The 17508-nt window shown below is 36.0% G+C and overlaps 1 protein-coding gene across 2 annotated transcripts; it reads left to right on the top strand.

Moving 5' to 3' along the window:
- The first annotated feature begins 1949 nt into the window (after window positions 1-1949).
- On the top strand, window positions 1950-17075 carry LOC123210799 (formin-like protein 20). 2 transcript variants are annotated; one of them, XM_044629282.1, is made up of 17 exons: window positions 1964-2464; window positions 2832-3532; window positions 3614-3835; window positions 3914-6267; window positions 6412-6538; window positions 7549-7620; window positions 9761-9859; window positions 9977-10018; window positions 11100-11180; window positions 11281-11331; window positions 11417-11498; window positions 12737-12831; window positions 14141-14212; window positions 14294-14410; window positions 15154-15222; window positions 15497-15563; window positions 16152-17075. In XM_044629282.1, exons 1-17 carry the CDS (start codon window positions 2392-2394, stop codon window positions 16301-16303), a joined length of 4476 nt encoding a protein of 1491 aa, XP_044485217.1. In that variant the 5' UTR covers window positions 1964-2391; the 3' UTR covers window positions 16304-17075. The 2 variants fall into 2 exon arrangements, 1 of the variants encoding a protein (XP_044485217.1); XR_006501292.1 differs by lacking the exons at window positions 14141-14212; window positions 14294-14410; window positions 15154-15222; window positions 15497-15563; window positions 16152-17075 and having other exon boundaries at window positions 1950-2464; window positions 11100-11188; window positions 12737-12796.
- The last annotated feature ends 433 nt before the right edge of the window (window positions 17076-17508 follow it).

Raw genomic sequence — 17508 nt, 5'->3', positions numbered from 1 at the left:
ATTCTTAAAAAGGCATTATTTGCCACTTGAATTGTCTATTTTGACCTTAAAAGTTAAAAAACAATAAATTCTCGCTTTCTATTAGATTTTATTATTTAATTATATAATATTTTAAGATAAAAACAATGAAAAAACGAAAAAATATATATATTATTTAATCATATACATCATCTCAATGTGATTATAATTGGAATCATATCATTCTGGTGCCATCCCAACAACAATCGCACCAGAGTGGTATAATACCAAACAATTTTTAGTTTTTACTCTCGAAAAGACATATAAGAAGAAAACAACCCACCTCTCGACTTTTACTCTTAATCTCGAACATTATAATTTCCTTGAATTGCCCAACTCTTACAACTCAGTTTTACACCATTAGTACATGAGAGTTTCAATCTTGATTCAATTTTATCTGTGTTTAAATTGGGTGTTCTTGTATCTTCTACAATGATCACAACGGACTTGTTGTGAATTATTTTATTCTAAGGTCTAAAAATCTTGATGGGATTAATGGAAACCATGGTGTTGGTGAGTGACATGACTTTGATAGTGATAAGAGAGTTTGTGTTGGCCGGAAAGAAGAATGCGAGGGAAGGTGAAAATGTGTGGTGAGAGAGGAGAAACAAAAAAATAAAAAAAAAAGACCATGAAGCTCAACGGGAGAAGGAAAAAATAAGAGAAGAGATTAAAAAAAATAATAAAATAAAATAATTTTAATAAATGTGTAACATTAAAATGAATAAAATTAATTAAAACCTTTTTCACAATTAAAGTTCAGTTTTAAAAAAATGGATAGAATTTAATGCGACATATAATTAGGATGAAAAATTATATAATAGAAACTAAGAAATTATAAAATAAATTTGTTTAATAAAAAAAAATTATTTTTTAAAAAGGCCAAAAGACGTATTCCCATTTAAGGTTTGATGCAACCTTAAACTCTCATTCGTGAAGTTTTAAAAGTCTAAATACCAATCATTTGATTAAAATTTTTTATTAGGGTTAGAGATAAAATCGTCATTTGAAAAATATATAAAAAATTAAAAATACAACTTATTTTTTCTTTAATTTTAAAAACTAATAATTTTTCTTACCATAAATTTTTAAGACTCACTTTTTTTTCCTTAGGGTTTATATTTTTGTTTCTTTTTTCTCTGGTAACCTTTTCAATCAACAATCACTGCTCTTTCTCTGCCAACTATGACAAAGCCTAAAGAATAAGGGTGGATGGATGATGAAGGGCAAACAACTAAGGATGAATCGATGAAAGGGTTGTCGACGAAGGATCTCGAAATTGAAGGTCGTTTATTGATGAAGATGAGGGTTTCTTGATGACTCAAAATCTTAAATGACTTCGCCCAATTTCGCTCAAAACAACAGTAGAGTTTCTCGATGAAAATGATCGATTTTATCTGAAATGACGAAGAAAAAAGATGAAGCTGATTCTATGGATTCGATTGATTTCACCTAGCCATTTGTTGTTGAAAGTGACAAAAAGCTCTAAAGAAAGAAAGTCGTCGATAAAGAAGTGGTTAGAACAGAGTGTTTATCAAAAAATGTGTTATGTTTTGAGTTAAATTTAACAAGAGGAAAAATATAAGTTTTTAAAATTTAGGATAAAATGAATTATTAGTTTTAAAAATTGAGAAAGAAAAATAAGATGAATTTTTAATTTTTTATATATTTTTTAAATAATAATTTTATTCTTAATTTTAATAAAAAATAAATTTTTAAAATTTTAAAACTTAAAATGAGAATTTGAGATTACTGCTACTAAGTCTTTTGGCCTTTTCAAAAATGATGTTCCAGCAACATGTCTCACGCGCCAACTCTATGCTTTTATCTGCATGTCTAAATCTAGACGAACACCGAAGCTTTCTCTCTCTGTCATTTCGTTTTCGTTTAGCTTCCACGTGTTAATCCACATCAGGGGCTGTTTCATCCATCGAGCAAGCCAACCAAAGTTTATTCAGAGAGAGATGAGTCTTCTTTCTCCTTTACAGTGAGTCCACTACGTTTCTCTTTCTTCCTTTCTGATGGTAATTTTGAATTTTTGATATTTACAATTCAATCCCTAGAATTCTCTTCGATTTTTCATCATTATCGCCTACTGTCACTTCTCTTACTCTCTCTTTATCATAACAATTCTCTCTCTGTTCCTTTGAAGCAAGCTTTGTTCGTTTCTCTTTGCCATTCCGATTCGCATTGGATGCATTAGTTCGATCCATTTTCTCTATTTCTTTTAACTAAAATTTGCACGGGTTCTTTCTCAATTGGGAAATTTTGGGGGATCTGCGCTCGGGACGCCTGGAATCAACATGATCTATCCTTCAGAGGTGTAGCCAATCAACGGTTTGGATCCGATTGGAGGACAAACAGCGCCATCAGATGGCGCTGTTTAGACGCTTCTTTTATCGGAAACCACCGGATCGGCTTCTTGAGATCTCCGAGCGTGTCTACGGTACCCTTTTTGTTCTTTTTTCTTCTCATTGTAATCTCCAAACTGTCACCTTCCGTAAATAATACGAAGAATGTGTCATTCATTGGATAATTCAGCAATTTAGGTATTGGCAGCCTATCGTTGAAGTTTTCTGTAACTCAGTTCTTAATATGCATTGGGACATTTTTGATAATTGTTTGGGTTAGTTAATGGTTCGGGTTCGTGAGGTTTGGAGACTTAAATTCGAGTAGATACATTTTGGTTCCTTTTACTAGTGTATTAGGCTTCAGCATTGTGTAAAGATTTTACTTATGCCTGAATGGGATGATTCTATCCTTGAACTATCGTCATCTTCATCCCCTTTTGTTTTTTTTATTTTGATTTGCAGTCTTTGACTGTTGCTTCTCCACCGATGTATTGGAAGAAGATGAGTACAAGGTTTACATGGGTGGGATTGTGGCACAACTGCAAGACCACTTTCCTGAAGCTTCTTTCATGGTATTTAACTTTAGAGAAGGGGAAAGGCGGAGCCAAATTTCGGATGTATTGTCTCAGTACGACATGACAGTTATGGATTATCCTCGCCAATATGAAGGATGTCCTCTGTTGCCACTGGAGATGATCCATCACTTCCTCAGATCGAGTGAAAGCTGGTTGTCCTTGGAGGGACAACAAAATGTGTTGTTGATGCATTGTGAGAGAGGAGGATGGCCTGTGCTTGCGTTCATGCTTGCTGGTCTTTTGCTATACCGGAAACAGTACACTGGAGAGCTGAAGACTTTGGAGATGGTTTACAAGCAAGCCCCTAGGGAACATCTCCATCATTTGTCTCCTTTAAACCCACAGCCTTCTCAAATGAGATACCTTCAGTACATTTCTAAAAGGAATATGAATTCTGATTGGCCTCCATCTGATACACCTCTACTTTTGGACTGCTTGATACTTAGAGTCCTTCCAATTTATGGGGGAAAAGGTTGCAGACCAGTTATACGTGTTTATGGCCAGGATCCTAAAATACCAGCCAATAGAAGTTCGAAACTTCTGTTTTCAACTTTAAAGACAAAGCAACAAGTCCGCAGCTATCTACAGGTAAGACTTGAAGTCACACCATTTGAGACTGAAAAAATCAATAAACTAGTTATAGAGGCTTTCTCATAAGTATAACTGCAGGATGATTGTGCACTGGTGAAAATAGATATTCATTGCCGAGTTCAAGGGGATGTTGTTCTTGAGTGCATCCATTTGGAGGATGATCTGTTACATGAAGAGATGATTTTCAGAGCTATGTTTCACACTGCTTTTGTGCGAGCAAATATTTTGATGCTCAGCAGGGATGAAGTTGATGCCTTATGGGATGCCAAGGACCAATTCCCAAGGGACTTCAAAGCAGAGGTAGGCTTTTGTTATTCTTATTGTGACAGTCTTTTTCTCAAGCTGTAGGAGTTGAATGCATACTCATATCTGTATCAGGTTCTTTTTTCGGATGCTGATGCTGTTGTGCCTCTCACCACAGTCGTGGCAAGTGGAGATGGTAATGAGACAGAAAGTGCTTCTCCTGAAGAATTCTTTGAGGTGGAAGAGATCTTCAGCAATGTTGTAGATGGTCAGGAGGCAAAGGGAGACTATGATAGGCAAGAAGTTAGTGTCCATACAGCAAATGATATAGACAAAAAAGAAGTTTGGAAGGAAGATTTTGAACCTCATTCGTTTCAAGATTGCTCATCAGATGATGGGATTCACAAACTTGATGTGAAGGTGGACCCTAATTTCGATGCAGTGAAGGACATTACTGTTGATGATGTGAAGTACACACTAGATGGGAAAGCAGATTATGATATTTATGCAGTGAAAGACATAACCGTGGATGACGGTGATCCCAAATTTGATACCATGGTAGTTGCTGATAATGTGGTTAGGGACATTGAAAGCAAGGAACTGATCAAAGATGTGTGTGAAAAAATCGAAGAGATTGACGGAAAAGGCGACAGAGAAGATGGTGCTGTGCAAAAGAATTTAGAATCCAAGGGTCCACAGAGGCAAAAATCTGACAAAGTGCTGCCTCCTACCCCTAAGAAACAGCCTACACCAAACACAAAACCAGCATCAGATACAGTTCTAGTCAAACAAAAAGTTAAACAGCAAGAACCCCCAGTTGCTAATTTAAGAATGGCAAAACCAAATACAGTATCTAGGTGGATCCCTTCGAATAAAGGTTCATATACCAATTCAATGCATGTATCATATCCACCTGCAAGATATAACAGTGCACCACCTGCTCTTGCTTTAACTTCTAAAGAATCTGGTTCAGGTGCTAATTCAAAGGGTTCTTCTCCTCTCATGTCACCTGGGGTGGTGGTTTCAAAAGATGTAACAACTGAAAAGACAGGGCAAAAGGGGGAACCTTTAAATTCAGCTAGTAGCTCACCCCCACTTTTATCACAATCTCCTGGTCCACAGAAAGTAGTACCCTCTACTCCAGTTTCTCCACCACCTCCACCACCACCACCTCCACCTCCACCTCCACCTCCACCTCCACTTCCACCTTATTCAAACAGTTCAATGTTAGGTACTTTTCCACCCAAGTCTTCCATTCCACTTTCCTTCTCTTTGCAGGGTACCGCATCTGATAACCTACCAACACCAACAATTAATGAGGTTTATAAATTTTACCCTCCACCCCGTCCACCACCTCCGCCTTTCACCTCACGACAAAATATTAGGTCTATTTCGCACCCTGAACCTTCACTGTCCCTTCCCCCATCATTTCCTCTTGCATTTGGTCAACAAAAAAATGGGATGGTTCTGCCTCCTCCACCACCTCCACCACCTTGGAAATCAGAAAATTCTTTAGTTAACCTTACTACTTTAACAACTTCTCCATCACCACCTCAACCACCACCACCACCACCACCACCACCACCACCTCCTCGTATGAGTGGTTCAAGCCTTGGAGTTGGAATTCTTGTGCCGCCTCCACCGCCCCCTCGACCTATGCGAGGTAGTCCACCCCCACCTCCCCCTCCTCCTCCCCTGCCCCCGCCCTCGCCCCCTCCTAGTCGTGGAGCTCTATCTCTACCTCCACCTATGCATGGGTCTCCACCACCCCCACGCCCACCCCCACTTTTGCATGGACCTCCAGCTCCTCCTCCACCACCACCACCACCACCACCACCATCAGTATCTAGAGCTTCTCCTCCACTACCACAATCAATACCTAGAGCTCCTCCATCACCACCTCCTCCGCCTCCACCAATGCTTAGAGCTCCACCACCTCCTCCTCCTCCTCCTCCTCCACCACCACCACCACCACCACCTCCACCAAGGCTTGGAACCCCACCTCCACCACCTCCTCCAATGCAGGAAGCCTCTCCTCCAACACATGGAGCCCCACCACCACCACCTCCTCCAATGCTAGGAACCCCACCTCCACCACCTCCTCCAATGCGGGAAGCCTCTCCTCCAACACGTGGAGCCCCACCACCACCACCTCCTCCAATGCTAGGAACCCCGCCTCCACCACCTCCTTTGTTGCATGGAGCTCCACCTCCTCCTGGAGGTCATGCACATGGCCCTCCTCCTCCACCTATACCTCCAGGTGGCTCAGCCTCTCCTCCTCCACCTCCACCCTTGGGTGCTAGAGGACCTTCTGTTTCAGCCCCTCCACCTCCAAGAGGTCATGGACTTTTGCGTTCTACTGGGATTTCAGCAGCTATGGGTGGCGCACCACGAAGGTCTTCCTTGAAGCCTCTACATTGGAGTAAAGTAACAAGGGCATTACAAGGAAGCTTATGGGAAGAATTGCAAAGGCATGGAGAGCCTCCAACGTATTCAACTTCCCTTACTGATATACTTTTTCATTTGACTCTTACATTTGTTCTTATGAAGGTCCTTGGATTGGCATGCATGTTTAATGTTTTATATTTTTTCCCTCTGTGATAACTGACTTTGGTTGTTTATTTTGGTCTTAGTGCACCAGAATTTGATGTCTCTGAGATAGAGAGCCTCTTCTCTGCAACAGTCCCAAAATCTGCTGACTCGGGTAAAGACGGAGGGCGTCGCAAGTCTGTTGGGTCCAAACCTGATAAAGTCCACCTGGTAATTTATTTGTTTGAATTTTCTTGAATTTTTTATTGTTTTAAAGTCCTTTCTCTGTTGATTTACATATATTCAGGGGCAGTTTGGTAATTTAAAAATTATGGTCTAGGGTTTTATCTAATAATTTGTAGTTTAAGCATTGGGATGAATGAATCCTTTTAGTTCAAAGAGAAAGGGGAGGAGAGTTTCTGATTTTTCTTTGGCATGAATGGTTTTAGAATACCATAATTACTGTTCCTTTATTTTTTAATTTTTGGAAAAGAGATAGGACTCTATTACATCTTTTTTGAAAATAATGATAGGAAATGCTTGAAGAATGTGCTTTAGATGGATGGTTTGGCTCTTTTTTCTGTCTTTTAAAAAGCTAAATTAGTTTCTATCATAACTGAGGACATTTAGGAGGAAAACCTGACCAACTAATAAAATAATGTTAGTCCTTTTTTTTTTAAGGACCAGCCTTCATTTATTCACAAAATTCATATATTTATTTTTCTAGTTGTTTTAACAATTGACCGGAACATCTGTAATTGCTATCTACTATTACTGCTCCCAGCAACTAACCTCTTTATTGCTGTTCTCCTAATATCATAAGGTATTAGATTCCCTATATTTGAGATATTGGTGGTACTCAGCTTGTGATGACTGTATATTCAATGACTAGTCACCCACCTTCCATCAAATGGTCCAATTTATGTAACTTTGGAAGATTTACTAGATTATTGATTGCTATTAGATAATGGACAAAAGACTCTCAATTGGAAGATGTGATTGTATACTTACTTTCCATGTGCAGGAAGTTTTTGTTGAGTTTAAACCAATTCAGTTGGTATTTTACTCTTAGGTTATTGACAGTTTGGATTATTAATTCAACATCTTATCTGAAATTATCAGTTATTGTTTTCTTTCAAACAATGTGAACAAAAAAGAATACAAGAGGTCTGTGTTTGCTGTCTCTTAGCTTTGTGAATATTATACCATTTTTTTAATTATTATATTGTCATATATTGTAGATTGACCTGAGAAGGGCCAATAACACGGAAATTATGCTCACAAAAGTTAAGATGCCACTTTCTGATATGATGGTAAGCTAAGTATTTCTAAAGTTCTTGCAGTTAATATTTTTTCCATGATCAGTGACTGCAGACATTATATTCTCTTTGTAATACAAAATGGTATTTTCGATAACAACTTCAAAGTACTTGGCTTTGAACTGGAATCTTAAAAGTTGAATTGTATATGTTGTTAAGTCTTTTCATAGATGTCCATTATCATTCTTCACAGCAGGGGAGAAGATTGCATTTAGGTGATTCTCTCCATGTTAGAAGATGGCACAGCTTCTTATACATGTGCAAGAGCAGTGTCTATGCTACTGACAGCTCTTCCTTACATTGAACAAATAGTTTTACCTTCACTTCATATTGATACAAAAAGCTTTGAGCTGAGTGTTTTAGACTAACTTTTGGCTTTGAGGGGAGCAAGAACTTTAACATCTGAGTTATTAACTGGTATCTAGTTGGTTGAGTGTTGTGGAGGGTGGATCAGAGGGTAGAACAACTATTAGTCTAGTAATGCATAGGGCCTTTCCTGTGATTTGTGGAATAATTTTACAGTCTTTGGCATAAAAGTTAACAGTTTCTTGAAAACCTAGTGGGTTAAAATTCCTCATAAAACTTTAAATGAGTATATTCATTAAAAAAATAAAAAATCTTTAGACAACATAATTTGGTTGAAAACTTGGCTTCCTGTTCCAATATTTTGTGGATGTTTGTGAAGCCTTGGGAACAAAAGTAGTAAATAAGTTTAGGGTAGTTTTGGGAAGTCAAGGAATACAATTCTTCAACTTTTGAAGTTTGGGACATCCAAATATGAAAAGATGGACAAAATTTTCTGAAGGAATTTTTGTAGCTTTATTGAATATATATATATATATACACACACATAGTAGGACTATAATTTGGAAGTAAGGGAAAAACAATGTTTGTGAAAAGCTTGAAGGAATTGTTTATATTGAACAGGGATGCGTATATAAGACATCAGTGTAAGAGATGTCAACAGAAAGAGCCATCACATATCACACATGTCAAAATAGCTGTTTTCATTCATGTAAGTCTTAGTTTATAATTTGGATTTCGATGTTAGGCGTCCATTTCCTTTTGTCCTGTTGGTTTCTTTGCAGATTCAGCAATCTGGCTGGTCATTCTTAAGGATAATCTTATCAGCTCTAATTACACAAGTCTTGTTGACAAGAACTTTTAAGTTTTGATAATACCTGTTCTCCTACCCTGTTCTTGACATAGAAAATGATTGCACGTGGATCAAGTTTTTAGCATGTTTGTTAATTTTTTTTCCCTTTGGAAAAATTATGCTACCACAATTGAGGCCGGTGGCTCCACATGCATGGATATTGTGCTTGGCAATGGAGCATTGGTGAGGGTGAATGTGTCCTTTGCGGTGTGTGATTAAGATTGACATAATGTTTTTTTTTTCTTTTTTTAACTGAGAAAAACTCAGTATTTGACTGTTGTTAAATGAATTAATTTGTGCTGAAGTTTACAATTAATTTAGTCTACATATAAATCTGCTGGTTTGTACAGAAACAAAAGTCCAAAAAGATTCTGACTGTTTTTGTCTGGTGAAACCCATTTCATATGTCATTTGATTGTCAGGATTGTCCTATGCAGTGACTTGGATGATATTTCCTGTTTAGCGGAGAAATTTTATGAGGTTGGATGACATTTCCTGTTTAGTGGAGAAACTTTATGTTAGTTCTTGGAAATATTTCCTATTTATTTCCTGTTTCATGGACAATAGAAATTTGATAGGCCCATAGTAATTTAGAGGTTGTCACAGCAAGAAGAAGAGTATGGTTGGTTATCTCTGGGTAGGGCTTCGGAAATATCCATAGATATTAGAGCCTTTTATTAGTTTAGCCTTCAGCTGAAATTCACTATACATTTTCCTAAATCTTTGTCGAACCTTGAAACAGATACTTGTTACCTTGTTGCTAATACTTGGTATTCCAACAGTGCTGCTCACTAGTTTTGCTTTTGCTAGTAAATAGTTTAGTGTTTTACTCTATGAGGTGGACAATTGATTATAGATTTTGTGTTCATTATCCTTTCAACTTTTCATGTCTCCACAAATTCTATGAGAATGGTTATTTGTTTTATGGTTGTCTTGTTATGTGTTATAGCTAATCATGTACATGTGTGAATTTTTCAGGCTGCTGTAATAGCAATGGATGAGTCAGCATTAGATGTTGATCAAGTGGAAAATCTTATTAAGTTTTGTCCAACAAAAGAGGAGATAGAATTACTTAAGGTGACATTTTAACTTGTGTAATGATTTCTTTTTACATTTTGAAGTGCAAACTGGAAGTACTTTCCACTGTCCATTTCATCTTTTTTGTTCTGATTTGTCTGCTTTATATTCTTTTAGAACTACACTGGTGACAAGGAGAACTTGGGGAAGTGTGAACAGGTGTGCAACAGCTTTTCTGTGGCTAGATTATTTTGGTTTCAGTTAATGGAATGCGGCATATTTAACTTCTCAACCTTTTTTTCCCTTTGCAATTGGGTTTTATTTATTCCTTTGTAAATGGATGAACAATGTGTACTGTGCATTCACTTAATATATTTAGTTGTTCTGAACTTAATTTGGCCTCATCTTGTGTTCAGAATTGTAAAATCTTAAATGTGTATAACATAATTATGTTTATCCGATTTACTTTCTTTTCTTTATCTTAAATACTTAGGCTGCATTTCTTTGTTTTATTTATACACCATTGGATGGTTCTTTCCAGTGAAAAATCATCTTCAATTAATATTTAATTTTTTTCGTTGTCTATAGTCATGTTTTTCTGTTATTAGATATGTATTGTGAATCATGTGCAAAAGCACCTCATTGATGTGGTGTTGACATTTTTTTAATCAAAACTAAATGAAAATTACATTTGCACTATGTGGGAAATTTTTTATAGTACTTGTGGTGGAATGATCTTTGGAACCCCTCTGGCTAAAATAGAACATTGGTAATGCTGTCATGTGAAAATATGGAATTTGAATTTTGATGTGGCTGTATCATTAGGGGCTGAGATTTTTTAATCTATTAGCTGGATAGATTTGCAAGTGAATGCTTTTACCTGGGCATTGAGGTGGACTAGTGTAGTTGAAGTGGATGATTAGAATCATCCTTTTGTGGACTTGGTGAAAGAAATGATGTTGGTAAGGTTGCTTTGGGCTAGGTGAAAGCCTTTTTTTAGGCATAAGAATAATTGGATAGAGTTATTTTGTCTGTTGATAGGACCAAATGCTGAGTGGGAACCATCCTTGTTGACTGTTAGACTTGGTAGGATCAAAGATATTGTAGCTTAAAACTTATAACAGTTCTTGCAATTTCATTTCATTTCCATTGTATATTAAGGTCTTTGTCTATTCAATAACTGTTATTACCTAATGTATATGTTATGGTACCTGAATGCATATCAATGATATCTTTTTCTAATATATGGTTCAACAGATTTTACAAACTTATGTGTTGTGTAAATATGTTTTTATGTTAGTACTTTCTGGAGCTGATGAAAGTGCCCCGAGTTGAGTCAAAACTAAGAGTATTTGCTTTCAAGATTCAGTTCGGCTCTCAGGTTTGGCGGTATCTGCTTCGTTAGTCTGTTTTTGATAAGTCCAAAACTCTCTTATGTTAAGTCTTTGCCTCTGTTGTCTCATTTTTAAATATCTTTGCAGATTTCAGAATTTAAAAAGAGTTTGAATACTGTGAACTCTGCATGTGAGGAGGTATGTACTAAAAGTATTGAAGCTTCAATATTTTCAGAATCTCTATTCCTTTTGACCTTTAGGTGTTTTTTCATTGGTTAATTAGGTACGGAATTCAGTCAAATTGAAGGAAATTATGAAGAAGATTCTTTATTTGGGGAATACATTGAACCAAGGAACTGCAAGGGGTAAGTAGATTTGTAGTAGTTTGGAAGTTCTTTAGTATCCTTTTTTTGTTCCGAGTTTCTGAACAACAGTTACTCTGTGATCTTAATCTTACCTGATAACAGTGTATAAACTGTAATGCAATCCCTCACGTGGATATAGATTAGGGTTTAGGGTTAGCCTCATCTTGCTCTTCGCTATACTTACCACTGTAACTGTTAAGATGTTGATTGTAGGAGATGCATCGATTTCAAAATACAGTTTTCTAAGAAAATCCATTACCTCTCAACTGTCTCAAGTACTGTTAATTTAGACAAAAGGAATGGAAACTATTCAAATTTGTGTAATTTATTGTTTAAATATTATATTAGTTTTACAGGGTGCTAGATGGCGCAATGCAATGTTTCAAAGTTTAAAGGGTTTCATAGGTACTGAATCATTTAGTTGAAACGTAATAGGACCCTAAGTTGCGATAAGCAAATAACAGGAAGGATTTTTATTGGATAATAAGCAAATACAACTAAAAGCTAAAATAATATAAAATAAAATAACCTAGACACTATGCCTAGATCGGAACAGAGGTGCTCCCCCTACCGTAATAAAGTTACTCTGTGAAGAACATTCAGAAAATTAATCTATGTTTTCCTCTACCAACAATGGATTGTTTAAGTAGATAAATTTTTTCCTTTCTCCTATCCTAAATCTGAGTTTAATAGGTTATCTTGCTTATCCCAAATCCTAGTTTAAATGGGTTTTATTGTTTATTAGTGAATCCAAATTTACTAATTTGAAAGCCACTCCTGCCTTATCTAACTTGTCTCTTCTTGCCTTATCTGCTTTCCTCCTCTTCTGCTACCTCTTATCTTTTGTCCTGCTCTTGTAGACCTCCATTGCTTTATCCTTCAGCTGTCTTCTGTGATATGTTGCTACAATCGGGGGCATAATATAATGTGTAAGGTTGTGTATCAGCTACCTCATTGTGGAGGGATGTACTTAATACACTGAAGCTTGCTTAGGTTGTTTTACTCATTTACAAATTCCTAGTTGGAAACTAAGGGTTTAGTTTGATTACTGAACATATACTGGAGTCCTCTAGTCTCCTTATTTCTAGATAATTCATATCTCATTTTTGTCTTTTTGCACTACATTTCATGTTTGTAAATGCTTCAAATTTATGGCCCAGAGTTGATTTAATGAAATGTTCTTTCATGGTTAAATCTACACAGATATGAAGTTTCATGTGTTTCCAATTTGTAAGCAGGTTCTGCTGTTGGATTTAAGCTGGACAGTCTTTTAAAACTCACAGATACTCGTGCAACTAATACCAAGATGACACTGATGCATTATTTATGTAAGGTATGATCACTGCATTTCTTTTTCTTCTTTCCTGAATGGAACTGCACAAATGAATTTGGTGGTTGTAGATGATTTACACCTTAATATGTTCTCTATGTGATTCTTAACATTATAATGTTGGTACAGCTAGATTAAGGATCACAGTCTTTGTAAAGGTCATCCCTTCATATTTCTAGCTTAATTGATCTGCAATTTTGTATCTTTCAGGCATAAAACAAGAAAAAAGTTGCAAAACATATGACAGATACAATACTGAAGTTGAAAATGGACTCCAAGAACTCAGTTTTCATGGTTACTATGACAATCAAGTCTTCTGTGTAGAATAGATTTGGATAAACCTAGTTAAATCTGTTGCAATAATGTTTTAAAACTTTATTTAAGAAAGGTGGATTTTCTTTTATCAGTATGAATTCTATTGAATGCTCAACACATGGTATTAGTATCCTCTGTCAGAACAACCTCCCTAGCTTTGATTCGAGTGAATTTTTTTCCTGGTATCAGTAGTGGCTTCTCCGTAATTCCAAAGATGCTTATGAATTGATGCTGAAATCCATTCTCTCTGCACTAATAAATATATCTTTTCCTACCTTGAGAGAGTGTACCCAAATATTTTACTGATATTGTGGACAACAATTGAACCTCTTTACATTGCCCAACTCTTTTGCACCTTTGACCCAAATGGCTCAACGCTTTCAACCTCAGTTGGATGCTGCTTTCCTCGTTCTCTTTCATTCTTTTTAAAGGATTATAGCTTTTAGGAGGGAATAAGAAAGCTATAGTCTTGTGGGTTTGGGCTGTTATGGCAGTTTTTTGCTTGGGAATTGTTGTTTGTGGGCTTCCTTGGTAATTAGTTCTCAAACCTCTAGTTAGGTCTTTTTTGTAATTCTAGACTCTTGGATAGGTTGCAAGCATTCTCTTTTATCATTTGTTGACAACTAGTTTACTTTATGTATGCTATATTTATTCTATAATATAATATATTTCCTGTTAGGAAAAAAAAAAAAAAAGACAAATGAAGTCATCAACATGAGTACCTTGGGTTTAGACTGTTTATATCCTTTCTATATATGCTCTCTCTCGTAATCATTTTTTACTCTATATATGCTCTCTCTCTTAATCATTTTTTGCTTTATATATGCTCTCTCTTAATCATCTTTTACTCTTGATTAGATCTACACTTTCATATATGTGTTTTACCACTGTGTATATGTAACTTTGAGCTGTACTTTTTCTGCTTCTGAATTTAAAGGACAATTTCCTATATTTACATAGTTACAAACTTTTATTTATTTATTTATTTTTTGCTTAGGTCCTTGCTGCTAAATCTCCAGCTCTTCTGGATTTTCACTTGGATCTTGTTAGCCTCGAACCTGCAACTAAGGTTTGCATCTGTCTTCAAGTGAATATGTATTTTGTGTGGTTCTAGTATGTTTGTTAAATTTGGGGTATGGCTTTACTGTAGATACAACTGAAATCTTTAGCTGAAGAAATGCAAGCTATAATCAAGGGATTAGAAAAGGTCAGGCAGGAGATGGGAGCATCTGAAAATGATGGTCCCGTGTCCGAAGTTTTCCGTGAGGTATATAGCCGTTTCTGCTAAATTTTTTAAATATTTACAACTATTAGATTGATTTAATGATGCTCCATGTATTTCACAACTATCAAAACATCAAGGGACATCATGTGTCTTGTATAGTTAGTTTGTGTTAAGACTTTAAATACTCTTATTGGGCTCCTGCCTATCAACTTAAGCGCTTTTTTTTTTTTTTAATGGTAAGTATCAACTTAAGCTTTTAGGGCAACTGAAAATAAGGTACTAGATCTAAATCCATATTACATCAAACTTTGAGGAGGAAATGACTTTATGCTCTCTAGAAAATCCTTAAAAATGCTGTGCCATTGTGGGGTACTGATTAATTTTTAACTAATAGTCCCTGGCTTTTACAATGTTAATGCAGTCTTTCCGTCCTAAATTCAATCCAAACACCAGGTAATTTGCAAATTCTACTGTATAGAAGATTAGTGCAGTGCAACGCATCCAACCAATAACACCAAACATACTCTTATTGGGTTCTTGCCTAACAACTTAACTTTTAGATCAGTTGATAACTTAATGCGGTGTTAGAGCTAAATCCATATTACATCAAACTTGACAAGCAAATGACTTTAGGTTACCTAGAAAATCCTTAAAATGTTGTGCCATTGTGGCCTATATGAAAGATGATCCATTGTGTTATATATGCAAAGGAGATGCTTAGTTTTCCCTTTTTTTTAAGTACTGTCCTATTAACTTTATTCTTTTTTGAAAAATTATAATTTCAGACACTGAAAGGATTTATTTCTGTTGCTGAGGCTGAGGTGGCATCTGTAACAAAATTTTATTCTGTTGTGGTAATTACTATCTCTTTAACATTCAATTTTATAATAATGAAACTATACGTACACTTTTAGTACACAATTTGGATACATAGATGATATGTTATCATGTGAATGAATGATTTTAAATTAAAGATAAAATAACATATAATTACATAATGACACATTATCTATGTACTCAAATTGTATATCAAAAGTGTGTATATATAGCATTGTTCATTTTATAATTCTTATGCTTTCAAAAAAAATTGCTGACCATGTCTGGAACAATTGTCATCTGGGTGGCCAGGGTAGAAATGCAGATGCCCTTGCACTGTACTTTGGTGAGGATCCTGCTCGCTGTCCATTTGAGCAAGGTAGATTACACATTTTATATGTTTCCCAGTTGTTTAATTTAATTTATATGTATCCCTCTGGCAACTGAAGTGGTGCATGGTGCTGTTTGGTAATGTATTTTAGTTGATCTCTATGTGTTTCACTAGTTTCTTCTTTGGTTGATGCCCCCATCTGAAATTCTGGAGCCTTAATGTCTTTCATCTAATTGAGCAAATTTTTGTAAGAAAGGATTTTTGTGGAAGGGGTAAGGGCAAAGAAGTGGTGGGACTGGAGAAGGAAAGATTGAGACAGACTATGAAATTGTGGAAATGAATAGAGACAAATAGTTATTAAGCCCCAAATTTGGCCACATATCTGTCTTCAGAGAGAACGCTTAGAGTAGATAATGGATGACGGTGAGAAAGGGTGAGGATAAATATAGATGAACAGATAATGAGAAGTTAAATCGAAACTAAAGTTTGATGTTTCACTAATTATCTTCAGTTATGTTTCTGTTTATCATTTGTTGAAAGTGATAGAATTGCTTTAGAGAGTGTCTCTTAGTCATTTGCTTGAAATATTTGTTAATGTTGAAACTGATCCATCATGTGCCATGCTGGTCACTGCAGTTACTTCAACTCTTTCAAATTTTGTGGTGTTGTTCCGGAAATCACATGAAGAGAATTTGAAACAGGCAGAATTGGAGAAGAAGAAAGCTGAGAAAGAGGCTGAAATGGAGAAGGCCAAAGGAATTAATCTTACAAAAAAGAGTGTGAAATAGCTGATGAGTGATTTCTTTCTATCTCCATGGGAAATTTAACGCCCGGCATACAGCAGAAGTTCATCTCTATATTTTATTTGAGTGACAACAAAATGACACTGCTGTCTGGAGTGGTTGAACCCACTCTCCAGTACCGGTGCAATGCTAAGCCTTCGAACGTGATGTAAATGAGGTAAGTTCACTCCTCGAAATGTGCAGACGCAAAACCGTGTGAAAGCTCTTCCTGTACAAGTTTGAGAGAATGCTATTCAATGCATGATCATGGTCAGACATAACCTGTCAAAGCATAATTAAGGTGGTTGATATGTCACACGTGTTCTCCAATGATGTATCTGACATCATTTCAGGTGAAATTTTTGTAGTTCTGGCCAGTCCCTCCTGAGGTAGGCTTTTTGGTTTGGCCTCTGCCATTGGTTTCTAATATTTTGCAGCATGGGAGCCAATGCCTTTGGAATTGTAAAGCGTCGAGACCGCCTGCTGTACCACGCAACCATGTACAAATTTCTAACCCTTAATTTAGTTAGGATTCAATTCTTTTCCTTGTAACATAGAAGCTAATTCTTGTTCTAGTAGTTGAGATCTTGAGGGAAGCCCAGCAGGAAAAAATTATTGTATAGGTTGACAAGGTCCGTTATAGAGAAATTAGAAGAGGGGGGCTTTCTCCAGTGTAATTGTAATATAACAGCAAAATATAGGCTGCAGTTTTGAAACACCTTGTTTCTTCAATCAAAATTATAGTTAAAAATTAAATCAAACGATGTTTTCATTTTCATTATCTGTCTTTCGTTTCTTTCAATGTTTATTCATACTGAACATGTTTTTCCTGCCTAACTTCAATGTGGTTGAAAGAGGCTTATTTGTAGACTAGTTAACCTAAAAGTGGGGGCAAAAAAAAAAAAGAGAGGATTGCGTGAAGAGGTGGTGGGCAAATGTCATAACCTTAAAAAAGGGGCAATTTTTTGTTCAACTTCATGATCATTTGTCACTTTGCGGCAGAGTTGTTTTTCCTAAGAATGGTCGATAGATTGCTTCTTTTCACAACCAACCCAAATTTCACATTTTCTCTTTCACTCAGTTTTTGGTGTATAGTAATGTGAAATTGAATTTTCTCATTATATCTCATTTTTCCCTGGTTCATTTAATGGGAAACTACAACAAAAATTGACATATTAAAAAGTGCCCAGTTGCCAATTTACCAGGTGAAA

Source organism: Mangifera indica, chromosome 3 (assembly GCF_011075055.1).
Source record: "Mangifera indica cultivar Alphonso chromosome 3, CATAS_Mindica_2.1, whole genome shotgun sequence".
In the NCBI taxonomy this organism is placed as follows: Eukaryota; Viridiplantae; Streptophyta; class Magnoliopsida; order Sapindales; family Anacardiaceae; genus Mangifera; species Mangifera indica.
This window is presented reverse-complemented; position numbering and strand designations above follow the sequence as displayed.

Bases quoted from the DNA above. Each gene is read 5' to 3' on its own strand.
- LOC123210799 (XM_044629282.1), top strand. From the start codon at position 2,392: ATGGCGCTGTTTAGACGCTTCTTTTATCGGAAACCACCGGATCGGCTT. The intron at 6,539-7,548 runs GTAATTTATTTG...CATATATTGTAG, and splicing joins AACCTGATAAAGTCCACCTG to ATTGACCTGAGAAGGGCCAA. The intron at 12,832-14,140 runs GTATGATCACTG...TTTTTTGCTTAG, and splicing joins TGATGCATTATTTATGTAAG to GTCCTTGCTGCTAAATCTCC.